We start from the raw sequence: 17,774 nt of genomic DNA, 5'->3' as shown, positions 1-17,774 counted from the left end.
AGAAAATACAGAGATTCCTCATGTCATAGAGTTAGGGATCCCCTGTCTACCAGCTTCAGAGCAAGGAAGTGGCTATTCCCAGAACTCCTTGCTACATATCCATGGGTTGGCATCAGGATTATTCCTATAAATTTAGGAGAGATCCTGCATCTAGGGGAGCTTGGTTTCGAGTCAGTCATCTGTCTGGAAATGCGGTACTCCGACCTCACAGTTGTCTGAGGCAAAGAAGTCACCTGTGTCTATGTTAGATAAATTCACCTCCGGCCTCACAAAGATGCATTGTGCAGAATTAATGAGCTCAGTATAAAAGCCACTTGCTTAAGTCCTCTGAAGGACAGAGGGCTGGAAGGTGAAAGGAGTGGATTCTGTCCAGAGTCTCACCCTCTGGCTCTCCTTCCTCCTGCCCTGCTCTGGCAGCAGGACCTCATATGCTCTCACTTGGGGATCATGTATACGGGACCAAGGAGTTTCTCATTTTCAGTTTTCCAAAGTACAAAAGAACAAGGGTCCCTCTTCTGCTGATGGTGCTGTGTCACTATTTCCAAAGACAGAGAGAAGGAGAGGAGCTAGGAGAGAGAGGAACACAGAAAGACCTCCTCTGTTTAAAAAGCACAGTCTTCGGAGAATGGGGAGATGATCCCCCTTCTCCTCACAGAGACACCAGGCTGATGGACTAATGGGTTTACACTCTTTTAAGTGTTACATGAGCATGAAGCCAGGAAATTTTAAAGCCAGAAGACTCCTCACATTATGAACTGGCCATGTCCTACATACCTGTCAGCTCACACGCCATCTGTTTAACTGTCGTGCATTTGATATCAAGTGAGCTTGTGTGCTTTGTGTTACCTTTAAATTTTTCCTGAAACATTTTTCTGACTTGTACATTACTTAGATTTCTTTTTTCCTCTTTTGTGTCCAGTTTTTGTTCACATTGGCTGTGACTCCAATCTTGGTTTGAAAGCTAGGGAAGTTGCTTATAGGGGTTTTCAGGATTTCTGAATATGAAATGCAAGGAAATTGCATAATGTTGCAGAGTTTCCTCTTCTTGTTGCTTGCTTGTTACCCCAAATATAGTAGTTCCTTCTAGAAGCTTAAAGGAATTTGGCAGATCTTACCCACTGATGGTCTATTGTGGTCTCGAGAGTCAGTGTCACCCTGATTTGAGGTTGAATTTTTTTCTTGAGGTCAAGCAACAAAGCTTCCTGAATTATAACTATGACAACAGTGTTTATATAACATGCAAATCAAAGTTCTGTGGCAGAGGGGAACCACCCACCGACAACACTCAGTGTTAATAGTCCCAGAAACATTTTGCTCATGAAGCTGGTTAAAGTAGTTAGCTTACCCCTCCACTGGATATCTGGGTGGACCCTGCCACCTATATACTCCAGGAGGAGCTGTTTCAGCTTTTCCTTTGAAATTCTGTTGGCTTCATTTGTGATTTCTGACAGGGAACGGTAGTAAATGCCAGCAATACTCAAAAGTGGGAAGTGCTGCTTTAAGAATAATCTGCTCATCAAGGTCATTATGACCGGCTCGTGACCCACTGAGGAAGACTCAGACAAGAGAATGTGGATCCTGTGTTTTAAGCTCCTGTCCCTCAGTCAGGGGTGATTTCTTGGACTGTATATATGCCCAGCCCTGTGTTAGAAGCTGGGTGATCCCCCATGAAAGTGTAAGGCAAAAGTATCCATTGGGGAGTTATTTGGAGATGAGAAATAATGAAAAATGCTAAGTTGTATCCTGAAGCATTAAATTCTATAGAGTAGGCTGTTCGAGCAGTGAGGAGTCAGAGAGAGGATATAGGAGGGAGGTCTGCAGCCGTTAAGTAAGGAAGGAACACTTCATGAAGGTAGAAGAAAGGGAAATGACATTTTTGAGCACTTTCAGGCACCGTGAAACTACTTCTAATTCTCCCATTACTCCCACAGATATTATTACTTAGCTGTACTTTAAGAAAAAAACAGGCTCAAATGTTAAATAATCATCTGAAGGTCCACAGCCAGAAAGGCCCATGGAACCAAGCCTTTATGCCAAGTCTCCAGGGCACACAGCCCATTCTGTCCACCACTCCACTTTGCCTCAACCACCTCCATTCCCCCTTGTTCTGGATTTCATCCAATTCTTGTACAGGTGAAAGAATGGGCTAACAATAATGAACGAGGCTGACTGTATCAGCCCAGGAATGCCCAGGGTTGCCTTCTGGATGAAACGGGGCTTAGTCTTATGTATGGGAATGACATTCAGCAAGCCTCCCTACTTCAGTGGACCAAGAAGAGCTCCTGCTGCTGCTAAGTCACTTCAGTCGTGTGCGACTCTGTGCAGCCCCTTAGACGGCAGCCCACCAGGCTCCCCGGTCCCTGGGATTCTCCAGGCAAGAACACTGGAGTGGCTTGCCATTTCCTTCTCCAGTGCATGAAAGTGAAAAGTGAATGTGAAGTCGTTCAGTCATGTCCGACCCTTAGCGACTCCATGGACTGCAGCCCACCAGGCTCCTCCGTCCATGGGATTTTCCAGGCAAGAGTACTAGAGTAGGGTGCCATTGCCTTCTCCAGAAGAACTCCTAACTGCCGGTTATTTTCGTCCAATTGAAATCTACTTTCCTGGAACTCCACCCTGACTTTCATCTCCATTCAGAGCAGTAAGTCTTCCCCTTCTTGGACATAATAGGTCCTTCAAGTATTTGAAGGACCAGTATTGTGATGTTTTGAAGTTTGTTCTCCAGCCAGAGCTGTGGTTTAGGGCAACGCATTTTCCAGGAGCAGTGTGTCAGATAGATCAGAGCAGAGAGAGAGGAGTCAGCAAGACCAGGGAGAAGGCCAGTGTTGAGATACAAATGAGAAGACACAGCCTGACATCGAGCAGTGAAAGAGAAGTGGGTATGAGGGATAGACTCAGGATGCAGGACAGTGATAAATCCTGGCACTGGCTGGATATGTGAAGTAGAAGGAAAGAGAAGGAAGGGGGAAAATCAAGGATGAATGAGATTACTTTGCCTCTCTACTGTGTTGTGTATTTTTCTTTGTTCTTCATTCAAGAGTTCCCTATAAAGCTTAATTAGGCTTTTCTCTCATTAGCCTTTTTTTTTTTTTTGCCAGAACTCTTGGCTGCAAGCAATAGAAACGCAATTAAAAAAAAAGAAGAATCTTGCTGGTTCACTTGTGGAGAGAGCAGGGATGACACTGAGCTACATCTCAGTAGGTCAGACAGTGCCCTTAAAGTCTGGCCTCCCTTCACATCGTCACTCCACTTTCCTTTGGCCTGTACTCAGTCTTTGTGTCTGTGGTGGCAGAGTCAGCTCCAGAAGCTCCAAGCATGTGTCCTGTTCTAACAAGGCCTCATTCCCTCTGGTGTAATAAAAAAAGTTTAAACACAAATCCTGTCGACTGCGTTTGGCCTGGGGAGAATCACACGCACACTGGGATACCAGGTCTGGATCCTCTGGCCACACCCAAAGATGGAATTAGGCTCAGCCCCCCACCCCCACTTCCTGCCCCAAACAGCAAGGACTTGGTGGTAGGGTGGCTCCCAAGGAAAATGAGGGCAGAATCCCTGGGCATAGAAAGCATGGGTACTGAGCAGAGGAAACAGGAGCAGATGTTCTGAGTACTTTGCTTCCCCCCTGGTGTTCCTGAGGAACTGCACAAGAGATACGCCCTTTTGGAGCCTTTAGTTCAAGCAGCAGAGGATGCTTGAATTAATGGAACAAAAAGTGTGTCTTTCTATTCATCATCATTGTCGTAGTCATGTTGAAGAGCAGGTGGTCACTTTTAGTCTGAGCAAGTCTACAGGAGTCAAAGACTATCCAGCTGACTTTGGGAGCACGGCCATTTTCCAGGAGAGTGCCTTCCTCCTAAGGTGCCTGTGTTGCATGGGGGAGGGAGCCTCAGCACCCTGAACGACAATAGCGCCTTCCTGGTGACGCCATGGACTAGCATTAGCAGCATTTGTGGTCAGTTGTTGGGTGTAGAGCTAGTATTCATCAGTGTGCTACAGAAAATGAATGACTCTGTGAAGGGTTTTGACAGCCTGAAGTTCAGCCAAGTAAGATAAGTCTGCCTTATATTGTCTCGTAATAAGACCTGAATTGTGTATTTCTCTTTCTTTCTAAGGTAAAGATTCATAGTGGATTTGCCAGGTGTTGAGAAGAAAGAGGCATACTCACCTGGCAGTGATAGATCTGGCTTACTTTCTGTCTGGTTGATCCATCAGTGCATTGTCCTCATTGCTTCAACTTGGACATAGTTAAAAAATCTACATCTCTTTTATTCCTCTACTCACAAACATTCATCCAGTCAATATTGAGTGGCCTACTGTATTCCCGTTACTAAACCTCTTTGCATGTAAGAGGGCAAGAGCAGGGTCTTCATGTTTGTTTAGGAACAAGTCACGGGGAAGAGCCCTCAGACATGTGTTTATTGGTTCACTTTTGAAAGAGCCTCCCTAAAACAGCAGATGCAGTACTCGTGGCAGTAGAAAGGGCAAGCCAGAGGAAGCACTGCCAGGTGAGAATTAGAAAAGCAGCAGCAGCCATTCTACTTCCTTCTCTGGCCACCTTCTGTCACTCGGACTGTGGTGACAAGAGGCATGTTTCTAGTGGGAGAAGGAGGAACCAATAGTAGCTCCCCAGCTCTGGCACCTTGAGTTCAGACATATCCTCATTTACTCCAAGCTCTTTAAACTGATTTTATCCCCATAGGCTTAGGATTCAAACCATTTTTTTCCATTATACTTTATTGCAGGGCATTTATATAGCTCCCTGTGCTATGCAGTGTCGGACCTTGTTGTTTTTCCTTTATGTATAGCAGTTTGTATCTGCTAATCCCAAACTCTCAGTTTATCCCCCTCACCCCCTTTCCCCTTTGGTAACTGTATGTTTGTTCTCTGTATCTTGAATCTGTTTCTCTTTTGTAAAGAAGTTAATTTGTGTCATATTTTAGGTTCCAGGCATATGTGATATCACATGCTATTTGTCTTTCTCTTTATGACTTACTTCACTTAGTATGATAATCTCTAAATGGATCTAGATGTTGCTGCAAATGCCATTATTTCATTCTTTTTTATGGCTGAGTAATATTCCATTGTAAATAGGTACCACATCTTACCCATTCACCTGTCAGTGGACATTAGATTGCTTCCATGTCTTGGCTATTGTAAATAGTGCTGTTATGAACTTGCGGTGCATATATCTTTTCAAATTAGAGTTTTCTCTAGATATACGCCCAGGAATGGGATTGCTAGATCGTATAGCAGCTCTATATTTTAGTTGCTGAAGAAACCTCCATGCTATTTTCCATACTGGCCGCATCAATTTACATTCTTACCAACACATATAGAAGGGTTCCCTTTTCTCCACACCCTTCCCAGCATTTGTTATTTGTAGATGTTTTTGTTTTTTTTTTAATTTAATTTTATTTTTAAACTTTACAATATTGTATTAGTTTTGCCAAATATCGAAATGAATCCGCCACAGATATACCCGCATTCCCCATCCTGAACCCTTTACCCTCCTCCCTCCCCTCCCCTCCCTCTGGGTCGTCCCAGTGCACCAGCCCCAAGCATCCAGTACCATGCATCGAACCTGGACTGGTGACTCGTTTCATACATGATATTATACATGTTTCAATGCTATTCTCCCAAATCTCCCCACCCTCTTCCTCTCCCTCAGAGTCCATAAGACTGATCTATACATCGGTGTCTCTTTTGCTGTCTCGTACACAGGGTTATTGTTACCATCTTTCTAAATTCCATATATAAGCGTTAGTATACTGTATTGGTGTTTTTCTTTCTGGCTTACTTCACTCTGTATAATAGGTTCCAGTTTCATCCATCTTAATAGAACTGATTAAATGTATTCTTTTTAATGGCTGAGTAATACTCCGTTGTGTGTATTTTAAATGATGGCCATTCTGACTTGTGTGAGGTGGTAACTCACTGTGGTTTTGATTTGCATTTCTCTAATAACTAGCAGTGATGAGCGTCTTTTCATGTGCCTTGTTGTTCGGTCCCTCAGTCATTTCCAACTCTTTGCAACCCCATGAACTGCAGCACGCCAGGCCTCCTTGTCCTTCACCATCTCCAGGAGCTTGCTCAAACTCATGTCCATTGACTCAGTGATGCCATTCAACCGTCTCATCTTCTGTTGTCCCCTTCTCTTGCCTTCAATCTTTTCCAGCATCAGGGTCTTTTCTATTGAGTCAGCTCTTGGCATCAGGTGGCCAAAGTATGTCTTCTTTGGAGAAATGTCTATTTCTCTTCTTTTCTAAATATCTTCTGCCCATTTTTCATTTGGGTTGGTTTTTTGTTGTAGTTGTTATGGAATTGTTTGAGCTGTCTGTATATTTTGTAAATTAAGCCCTTGTCAGTTATGAATATCTTCTCTCATAGGTTGTCTTTCCATTTTGTTAATGGTTTCCTTTGTTGTACAAGCTTGTAAGTTTGACAAACTGACTCAATGGGTATGAATTTGAGCAAATGCCAGGAGATGGTGAAGGACAGGGAAGCCTGGCATGCTGCAGTCCATAAGGTTGCAAAGAATCAGACGTGACTTAGTGACTGAATAACAAATGAGTTTGAGTAGGTCCCATTTGTTTATTTATTTATTTTTGCTTTTATTTCTTTTGCCTTGGAAGGCTGACCTATGAAAACATTTATATGAGAAGAGAGGGTCTCCTGGATGCAAAAATTCATGTCCATTATTGGTTGGTGGTGCACAAATGAGGGGTATCTTACTAGTAACTTCTCGTGGGTGTTACTGAAAGTCCCTATGTTAAGCCTGTTTAAATTCAAATGTGGTGCTCTGCTCACAGATCTGTCTACCGCACCATCCTGGGCACTGCTGCTAGTTCTCTCTGTGCTGTTAGCTTTTGTGAAGGATATTTTTTGAGCATCCCAAAGTGTCTCCAGCTGGTTGTGGTTTTCAGTTACTGCCATACTTGTATTAATTGGAAGTTTATAGAATTACTGTTATGTTTAAATTGGGTGGAAATTCTGTTCTTACATAATGGTTGTGTTGTTGCCATTTTAATTACTCCTTAGCTTCTTTTGAGTTCTTTGTTGATTGCCAAACTTTTTTTTTTCCATTGGACTGGGTGGAGGAGTCGTATGAAGTTGTGATTGAATACAAATCTAGACTAGAAAGCTCTCCCACTTGTTGGCTTTTGTAACTTTTGGAAACTTATTTATCTACATGATGGTATAAAGTGGAGGAAGTAGTAGTACCCCATAAACTTGAGGATGAAATAAAATAATTCATGTAAATGCTGTGTGTGGTGTCTGGCACATAATTGGTGGTGAAAAAGTGTGGTACTGAGTAGTTACTTTTATGTTTGATGTTTTAAAAAACATCGACAACTATTGCTCAGCAAGTTGACTTTAGATGGTCTCCTTTCCTTTAGTCCTTTAATTAGCTTCATTTGGTTAAATTGCATGGCTAATGAGGTCACTGTCACTGTATCCCTCAAACCACAGACCTGTGCTTAGCCATTTATCCCATAGAGGATAAGTCTGAAGAGAAGGAAAGGGGAAGGGTGGTGATGGCGATGAAAGACCATCTTTACAGAATGCTCTCTATGGGCCATAGAATTTGTATTCTAGCCTCTATGTTAAATGTTTTCTATCTGTTGTCTTATTTAATTTTCACAATGACCCTAAGAGACAGGGAATATTAATGTCCCTCTTTTAGACTAGGTAAGACTGAGGTTTAGAGATGTGAAGTGACTGAACTCTATAGCTGGTAACTGGTAGAGCTGGGCTTTGAACCTAAGCAGCATATGAGCATAAATCTGTCACCCCTGACAGTTTAAAAGAGCAAGCCCTAGTGATGGTGGATCCATTGTGTCACAAGAGAGGAGGGACAAAAATTGTCTCTGATGGTGTAGAGGCAGCTTGGGCAATGTTTGGGAGTATGGGCAGGTAGTTCTGTTTTGTATTTCTCCACATGGACACGTAAGAGGAACCGCCTGATGGGAGGGGTTTAGATGTTCCGAGCTACTTGGAAGAGACCTGAGAAGGACAAAGCTTAAATGTGAATTCACATGCAGCTGAGATGGGAACAGCAATTTTAAGTGAATTTGTCCATGAACCTATTTCTCCAGCACTTTCCTTTTGTGCAGATTTTGATCCAAAATGTGATGTGGCCAAGTGTTAATGCAGCTGTGTGTCAGAGGGAAAAGTGAGATTGCTTTGTCTAATTCTTGCTTTACTTATGCCTTTAATTTATAAGTTAAAAAATTTCTGTGCTTTTCTTGGTAAGGCCTGGATAATGGTGATAAAGGACAGCTGTGAAAAAATTCTGGGAACCCAAAAAACTCTGCTCTCTTAATTCTCTAGGGACACGTAAATTGAATTGGCTCATCATTGAACAGAACTGATTGCAAAATCACGTCTTAATGCAATAGGAGCATATGAAGGCTTTCCTCACCCTCCTTTGATTTAATTAAATTGTATTCCCACTGTAGCTTCTGGGTGAGGTCTCAAAGAATTGCAGTATCCTGTGATTTGTATCAAAGACCTACTTTCCTGCCCTGGTGTTTATCTTCAGAATTGAGCCCTGTGGTTCAAAGAATATGAAGTGTTACTTCTGGGTTAGATGTCAGCTGGTCACATGGGTTAGTGGTGAATGCTTCAGGCTGAAATCAAAAGGCAATTCCCAATTTCATTTTCTGACTCATGGCAAATTCTTTATGCCAGTGACTCACCTTCCCTAGCTGCCCATGATGTCTTATCACCTTCATCATCATCATCATCATCATCATGTCTTATGTATCATGTGGTTAGTTATTAAGAGTTTGGGCTTTGGAGACAGACTGTAGGAGTTCTGTCTGGATTCTGCCCAATTCCAGCTGCCTAACCTTGAGCAAATGACCTAACCTCTCTAATGCCTCCGTTTTCTCATCTATATGTCAGGAATAATTAGGTTGGTGTGAGGACTAAACAAGATAATGCATTTTAGAGTGCTCAGAGTGGTGTCTGACATATGATAAGTCTTTTGTCATCATCCTTTGTATTAAATCCATTATTGCTATTGTAATTACTTTATAATGAATCTCAGGTGGACCCTCATAACATAAAGTAAATCTGTAGTTTGTATTCTCTAGAAGTGTACACTTGAAAACAAATATTCAGTGGTATGGATATTTAACAAATCCTCATGTACAGGGAGAAGGCAATGCCACCCCACACCAGTACTCTTGCCTGGAAAATCCCATGGCAGAGGAGCCTGGTGGGCTGTAGTCCATGGGGTCGTGAAGAGTCAGACACGACTGAGCGACTTCACTTTCACTTTCCACTTTCATGCATTGGAGAAGGAAATGGCAAGCCACTCCAGTGTTCTTGCCTGGAGAATCCCAGGGACGGGGGAGCCTGGTGGGCTGCCATCTCTGGGGTCGCACAGAGTCACACACGACTGAAGCGACTTAGCAGCAGCAGCAGCAGGTACAGAGTTCAGCTGAAACTAGTGCATCCCTGAGTGAAAGCACTATGGAAAGCCAGAGGGCCAAAAGAGGCTTAACTATGGGGGCCAGGCTTTAGAGCACTCTGGCTAAGCAGGATGGATGGACTTTAGCTTAAGTTGGGTTGTTGTGTTCGTGTGTTGTGATTCATTCTTCCTTGGAGTCATAACTCAGGAATTGTTGAGTGACTCATGTCACCTTGAATTGGTCCTGGAGAGTTGAATTCTATCCTTTTAAGACATAGTCTCTTAGAGATTTACTTGAAGGCATACGAACCTGAGATAACTCTACTAATCAATCCTAAGGCAGAAGCCGCTGCCAAAGGGACCTTTTAGTTGGGGAAATTGCCCTTGTCTCTGAACCTCAGTCTGGCACTAGTGGGCAACTGTGAGATCTCACGGTTTTCCCAGAACAGACTGAGCATTTCTGAAGGGGTGAATTGCATGCCCTTTGCTTCTGCTGGAATGGAAGGTACTTATAAACCATAGGCTACTAGTACAGCTTGGTAGTTGTGTGCATTTGCCACTGCCTAGGAAAGTAAAGGACAATTGGAACCTCCCTGCAGGAGCAAGATAGACCAGTACACCACCTTCCAGCTCTCTGTCCTTGGATAAACTGTGTAACCTCTCTGGCCTCCAGTTACACGTCCATAAGATGCAAACAACACTAGTGGCTAATCCACAAGGTGGTTAAAAAGATTTGATGATGTCATGCATGGCACTTGGTAAGTGCCAGTGAACAAAGCCATTTCCACTTAGCGATGTTCCCATACCACCATCCAGCCTGTGTGATGATGAGGCTGCTTCCCTACCCGGACCTTCCTTGTCGGGCCATGTAGTCATGCTGTTCTGGCAGGCATGGTTTGTTAGCTTCATTTCAAACTCGTTCTCTTTGGTTCATTTACCCAAACCAGACAGAGATTAATGGCCTGCCTTCAAAGTACCAGGCGGCACATGTTCCTGGCACCTTTGGCTCATTGATTGCGACTCTGCAGTTTGGGGAATACCTCAGTGTTCTAGGCAGGGGCCTCCTGAGCCCTAGGAGACATTTAAAGGAAAGTAATTTGGTGCAAATTCACCTCCTAATTAAGGAGGGCTGAAAGCCCTGTTTTGTTTTGCTATTCCTTCTGGCCAGTTAGAAACAGGAGCAGGATTCTCTGGAATAGAATGTGTGAATTTATTGGGAGGAATGAAGTGAGCAGGGATGGCCAGAAAAAGTACTTGCCCAAGCATGGTCTCTTCCCCTGTGTTTGCCTTAGCTACCTGTCCAACTGTAGTGCACGCCATTGACTGTGGGTCTCTGGTCTGACCTGTACCCATTTGGCTCTGCAGGATTGTGTTTCTGCTTCTCTCTTTGCCCCATTCTTATCTCCTCTGGTCTGAGGCCTTTTCATTCATCAGACAGTGGTGCTTGAAATATAGAAACCCCTTTTATCCTCATCTTTCTGACCTTCAGTATGTGCCTGTATCTTTGTACAATCTTTGAGAAATGAATAATAATCATAAAATGGGAGATTTGTCAAATTATCTGTTTGACCATACAAAGACCTTCTTGGCTGACTCCTTCAGGTTATAGATGGGGCAGCTGAGATGCAGAGAGGGTGAGAGACTTACCCAGTGACGCAAGGCAACTGGGGGCCATGTTGGAATTATTGTTTAGCTCTTGACCAGCAGTATCAGTATCAGTCTCACCGATACTTACTAGCAGATAAGAAGCCCCCTTAGGATATCATGGCTCTCTTTTCAGAGTTGCTTGGCTCTGTTTCTCTAAGGGCTAAATAAGTGGTTCTCAACCAACAGTGACCATTACAATCACTGGAAATATCCTTTTTTTTTTTTTTTTTTGTTATCACCAACTTCATCCTATGCCTTTTCATATCTATAGGATCATAAGCACCAAAGAAAGATTTTGGAGCTATGATTTTTTCCCCCTAAATCAGAGGTTTTATCATCTTACTTAATAATGTCAGCATATCAGGGATTGGCAAACCCTGCCCTGCAGGCCAAATCCAACTGGCTACCTGTTTTTTGTAGCCCATGAGCTCAACATGGTATTTATAAGTGAACATTTGCTATTGACTCAGTGATAGGAAACACTCTGAAATCTATTTAAGCTAAATGCTATCCTCCCTCTATAAAAATTCTGTTTTTCTCATTAGTCTTATCTGTATTTCAGAAAGTTATACTCCTGAGAAAAGATACTCCCAATGGTTGTGATGGCCACTCTTACAGTTGAGAACCAGCTGTATAACCCCTGGAAGAACCAAGCCAAGCATCCCCCAAAAAGACAGCCATGAAACAATGATTGATTTTCCCTGCTAGGAATATTATACCTGTATTTTCAAAACTTACTCTATTTGAATTTTGTCAGGAAAAAATTGTGAAAATTTATGGTCTTTCTTGTTTTTCAAGTCCCTGTATCATCATTGGTTTGGCTTTTGCCTCTTAGCTCACAAAGCCTAGAATGTTTACCATCTAGTCCTTTGCAAGAAAAAGCTTGCCAACTCTTCCAGTGTGTCATTGTCTGTTTTATGTTGGGACGCATTCCCTTTTATGATTTGTATAAATCACTTAAGGATATTTTGTCGTAAAAGTAGTATGTTCTCCTTATAACATTTAAATTCGCAGTAAAAAGTTACTGGTCCCATTCCCCAGTGTTAACACTTAACAGTTTGTAATGTATCTTTGTCCAGACTTTGCCATGCACTAGCTGTGAGACCTTAGTTAACCTCTCTAGCCTCAAATTCTCCATCTGTGTATCAGTGATATTAACAGTTCTTACCCAACAGAATTGTTGCATAGATAATTTGAGATAATTCATGTGAATTGCTTAGCGCAGTTGCCTGCTGTGCAGTTAATGCTTAATGATTTGTAACTAATTAATTTTTTTCTCCCTTTTAGTTTATATACACGTATTAGCTTTTGTTTTTTTTTTTTAAGGAAGTATATGACTTTTTTTTTTTTAACAGTAAAGCTCCAGAGATGATTCTCTGAACAGGGAAAGTAAATATTGCTAAGTCTGCTGCTGCTAAGTTGCTTCAGTTGTGTCCGACTCTGTGTGACCCCATAGATGGCAGCCCACCAGGCTCCCCTGTCCCTGGGATTCTCCAGGCAAGAACACTGGAGTGGGTTGCCATTTCCTTCTCCAATGCATGAAAGTGAAAAGTGAAAGGAAAGTTGCTCAGTCGTGTCCAACTCTTAGTGACCCCATGGACTACAGCCCACCAGGCTCCTCTGTCCATAGGATTTTCCAGGCAAGAGTACTGGAGTGGGGTGCCCTCGCTTCTCCCGAAGTAAATATTAGGAAGTGAGTAATAATGGAAGAAATTTCCATTTGGGGGCCAGAAATTGCCTTCCATTTTCTAGCACACGGTAGACAAAAGGAGAATGTAATGGTTTTGTATAGTGAACCTGTTGGGTGGTATAAAATGCACACAAGTAAATGTTATTTCTGTTTTCCAGGTCTACAACTCAAACAAAGACAGCCAGAGCGAAGGGAGTAAGTATGTTGCTTAGACACTTTTCCTACAGCTGGGTGTGGGCCTGGGCCTGGTGAAGTTGCCATTCTGGGGAAGAACCACCAGGAGGTGCTGTGGGCACATTGGGTTGGCCCCATTCCCCCAGTGCAGTCTGAGCTGCTTCTGCCCAAATATACCATGTCAGGAGGGTCGATGAGCCTGAGGGGCATGGCTGTGATGACATCTTGCACTGTATAACCCTTCACACTGTGCAAAGAATTTTTATGTACATTATCTCAGTTAATCCTGTGTTGTCTTAAGAATGTAGCTCCAGTCACCACTTAAAAGTCACTTAATCCAATAATACCCAGCTCCCCCAGCACCCTGTCCAGAACTGACTTTGCCTCCCACACAGTCTCGCTCAGAGGCCTGAAGAGGCAAGAACCATCTTAGTGATCACTTAGTAACTAACTCTGTGTTCCTTGTTGCTGCTCTGGAGAGTTATGAGTGGAGACGGTGAACTCTGTAATAATATTCCGTTTTGATGGGAGTGACCCTGGGCAGCCTCTGTAGCATTATACAGCACGTTTCCCCTACCACTGGCTCTGAGTACTCTGGTTAATTGTGGTTTCCAAGGGTACCTGTAACCTTGTAAAGATGATGGGATTAAAATGGAACTGCTTTTGCTAAGTGTTTAGGCTGATTATCTACTTGGTGCATAGGGGAAAAAACACATTCCTTCCACGTTGCTACCAGAGTACAAAGGAAATTCTGTCCCCTTGCCTCAGATTTGCTTTTGTAAAATCCATTTGGAAAAAGATTCCAAGGTAGCCCTCCCATGAATTCTAGTATTGTCAGAAAAGTCAGTAAAACAGTGCCTCTTCTTGTGGACAAAAGGATGAGCCATTTTATGTATGTGTGAAATCCATTATGGAGCAGAGATTTTCCTTCTTTCATTCTTTCCAAAATACAGATTTTTATCAGAAGTTTTAAAATATTAAGTAATTTGGAATGGTTGCTGTTGGTAAGTTCAGAGGCTTTAGGGGAGGAAAACTATTTTTTGTTGTTTCTTTTTTCCCCTCAGGAATTGAACAAGGGAAATTTTTTTTCAAGTAAATATTCAAAGAAACAGGTCATTTTTTCCCCCTCTGTATCAGGTGGGATTGCTTTAGAATATCTGAAATCAACTCTGGCTAACTTGTCCTAAAATAGCCATAGCAAAAACAATATTAAAAACAATGAAGGAATATAGAAGTCCTCAGAGTAATTCAAAGTAAGGTAGGAAGAGCTGAAGAACCAAGGCTTGAAAGCCGGACAGTTCTGGGGACCTGAGAACCAACGGGAAAGGGTCCTCTGGATGATACTTGCAGGATCATAAAGCCCATAGAATTTTTCAGTCCTTGCCTCACTCTTTTGAAGGTCCAGATTCCCAGGAAAGATAGCATCAAGATGGTCTTGCTTTGGCCCACCCAGAGGATAGCAACGCACCTTGATAGATGGTTTCAAAAGTGCTCATAAAATGAGAGCATGGTGGTTTACCTGCAGGGAGATCAGCGAACCCCCGGGACAGGAGAGGGTAGATGCCATGCAGGCTGAAATAGGAGATGCCCACCCCACGGCCCAGCCTACAACCCATGTCTGTTATAAAGGACCTAGAACTGTGGGGGTTGAGACATATATGAATGGAGAACCACCCCTGCTCCCGCCCCCAGACCAGAAGCTGGCCTGTAACTTTTGACCTACAAACCTGCTTGTCTCTCCTTGAGATAAGTGCCAATAGATATGACAGATGACCAGGATTCTGCTGGTGGGCATGCCAGCTGGTTGTACCATTCTGTAAGGCCTTTAGGACATAGGTACCAGAAGCCTTTAAAAAGTAAACATCTTTTGATTGATGTGTACACACTGTTGTATTTAAAATGGGCAACCAACAGATCAGATCAGATCAGATCAATCCCTCAGTCGTGTCTGATTCTTTGTGACCCCATGAATCGCAGTACGCCAGGCCTCCCTGTCCATCACCAACTCCCGGAGTTCACTGAGACTCATGTCCATTGAGTCAGTGAAGCAATCCAGCCACCTCATCCTCTGTCGTCCCCTTCTCCTCCTCCCCCCAATCCCTCCCAGCATCAGAGTCTTTTCCAATGAGTCAACTCTTCGCATGAGGTGGCCAAAGTACTGGAGTTTCAGCTTCAGCATCATTCCTTCCAAAGAAATCCCAGGGCTGATCTCCTTCAGAATGGACTGGTTGGATCTCCTTGCAGTCCAAGGGACTCTCAAGAGTGTTATCCAACACCACAGTTCAAAAGCATCAATTCTTTGGCACTCAGCCTTCTTCACAGTCCAACTCTCACATCCATACATGACCACTGGAAAAACCATAGCCTTGACTAGATGAACCTTTGTTGGCAAAGTAATGTCTCTGCTTTTGAATATGCTATCTAGGTTGGTCATAACTTTCCTTCCAAGGAGTAAGCATCTTTTAATTTCATGGCTGCAGTCACCATCTGCAGTGATTTTGGAGCCCAGAAAAATAAAGTCTGACACTGTTTCCACTGTTTCCCCATCTATTTCCCATGAAGTTGTGGGACCGGATGCCATGATCTTTGTTTTCTGAATTATGAGCTTTAAGCCAACTTTTTCACTCTCCACTTTCACTTTCATCAAGAGGCTTTTGAGTTCCTCTTCACTTTTTGCCATAAGGGTGGTGTCATCTGCATATCTGAGGTTATTGATATTTCTCCCGGCAATCTTGATTCCAGTTTGTGTTTCTTCCAGTCCAGCGTTTCTCATGATGTACTCTGCATATAAGTTAAATAAGCAGGGTGACAATATACGGCCTTGATGAACTCCTTTTCCTATTTGGAACCAGTCCGTTGTTCCATGTCCAGTTCTAACTGTTGCTTCCTGACCTGCATACAAATTTCTCAAGAGGCAGATCAGGTGTTGTGGTATTCCCATCTCTTTAGAATTTTCCACAGTTTATTGTGATCCACACAGTCAAAGGCTTTGGCATAGTCAATAAAGCAGAAATAGATGTTCTGGAACTCTCTTGTTTTTTCCATGATCCAGCGTATGTTGGCAATTTGATCTCTGGTTCCTCTGCCTTTCTAAAACCAGCTTGAACATCAGGAATTTCACAGTTCACATATTGCTGAAGCCTGGCTTGGAGAATTTTGAGCATTACTTTACTAGCGTGTGAGATGAGTGCAACTGTACGGTAGTTTGAGCATTCTTTGGCATTGCCTTTCTTTGGGATTGGAATGAAAACTGACCTTTTCCAGTCCTGTGGCCACTGCTGAGTTTTCCAAATTTGCTGGCATATTGAGTGCAGCACTTTCACAGCATCATCCTTCAGGATTTGGAATAGCTCAACTGGAATTCCATCACCTCCACTAGCTTTGTTCATAGTGAAGCTTTCTAAGGCCCACTTAACTTCACATTCCAGGATGTCTGGCTCTAGGTCAGTGATCACACCATCGTGATTATCTGGGTCATGAAGATCTTTTTTGTACAGTTCTTCTGTGTATTCTTGCCATCTCTTCTTAATATCTTCTGCTTCTGTTAGGTCCATACCATTTCTGTCCTTCGAGCTCATCTTTGCATGAAATGTTCCTTTGGTATCTCTCATTTTCTTGAAGAGATCCCTAGTCTTTCCATTCTGTTGTTTTCCTCTATTTCTTTGCATTGATCGTTGAAGAAGGCTTTCTTATCTCTTCTTGCTATTCTTTGGAACTCTGCATTCAGATGTTTATATCTTTCCTTTTCTTCTTTGCCTTTCGCTTCTCTTCTTTTCACAGCTATTTGTAAGGCCTTCCCAGACAGCCATTTTGCTTTTTTGCATTTCTTTTCTATGGGAATGGTCTTGATCCCTGTCTCCTGTACAGTGTCACAAACCTCATTCCATAGATCATCAGGCACTCTATCTATCAGATCTAGGCCCTTAAATCTATTTCTCACTTCCACTGTATAATCATAAGGGATTTGATTTAGGTCATACCTGAATGGTCTAGTGGTTTTCCCTACTTTTTTCAATTTCAGTCTGAATTTGGCAATAAGGAGTTCATGGTCAGAGCCACAGTCAGCTCCTGATCTTGTTTTTGCTGACTGTATAGAGCTTCTCCATCTTTGGCTGCAAAGAATATAATCAATCTGATTTCGGTGTTGACCATCTGGTGATGTCCATGTGTAGAGTCTTCTCTTGTGTTGTTGGAAGAGGGTGTTTGTTATGACCAGTGTGTTCTCTTGGCAAAATTCTATTAGTCTTTGCCCTGCTTCATTCCGTATTCCAAGGCCAAATTTGCCTGTTACTCCAGGTGTTTCTTGACTTCCTGCTTTTGCATTCCAGTCCCCTATAATGAAAAGGACATCTTTTTTGGGTGTTAGTTCTAGAAGGTCTTGTAGGTCTTCATAGAACCGTTCAACTTCAGCTTCTTCAGTGTTACTGGTTGGGGCATAGACTTGTATTACTGTGATATTGAATGGTTTGCCTTGGAAACGAACAGAGATCATTCTGTCGTTTTTGAGATTGCATCCAAGTACTGCATTTCAGACTCTTTTGTTGACCATGATGGCCACTCCATTTCTTCTGAGGGATTCCTGCCCGCAGTAGTAGATATAATGGTCATCTGAGTTAAATTCACCCATTCCAGTCCATTTCAGTTCGCTGATTCCTAGAATGTCGACATTCACTCTTGCCATCTCTTGTTTGACCACTTCCAATTTGCCTTGATTCATGGACCTGACATTCCAGGTTCCTATGCAATATTGCTCTTGACAGCATCGGACCTTGCTTCTATCACCAGTCACATCCACAGCTGGGTATTGTTTTTGCTTTGGCTCCATCCCTTCATTCTTTCTGGAGT

At 42.8% G+C, this 17,774-nt stretch overlaps 1 protein-coding gene across 4 annotated transcripts in view; it reads left to right on the top strand.

Moving 5' to 3' along the window:
• ARHGAP26 (Rho GTPase activating protein 26) overlaps window positions 1–17,774 on the top strand; it is a 473,410-nt gene that overhangs the window by 249,346 nt on the left and 206,290 nt on the right. For all 4 annotated transcript variants that reach the window (XM_027546098.1, XM_027546101.1, XM_027546099.1 and 1 more), the window contains exon 12: window positions 12,914–12,950. In XM_027546098.1, coding sequence (XP_027401899.1) covers window positions 12,914–12,950 — 37 coding nt within the window. The remainder of the gene's footprint in view (window positions 1–12,913; window positions 12,951–17,774) is intronic.

The sequence above is a fragment of the Bos indicus x Bos taurus genome, chromosome 7 (assembly GCF_003369695.1).
Source record: "Bos indicus x Bos taurus breed Angus x Brahman F1 hybrid chromosome 7, Bos_hybrid_MaternalHap_v2.0, whole genome shotgun sequence".
In the NCBI taxonomy this organism is placed as follows: domain Eukaryota; kingdom Metazoa; phylum Chordata; class Mammalia; order Artiodactyla; family Bovidae; genus Bos; species Bos indicus x Bos taurus.
The sequence above is the reverse complement of the archived record's forward strand: the minus strand, read 5'-3'. Positions and strand labels throughout refer to the sequence as shown.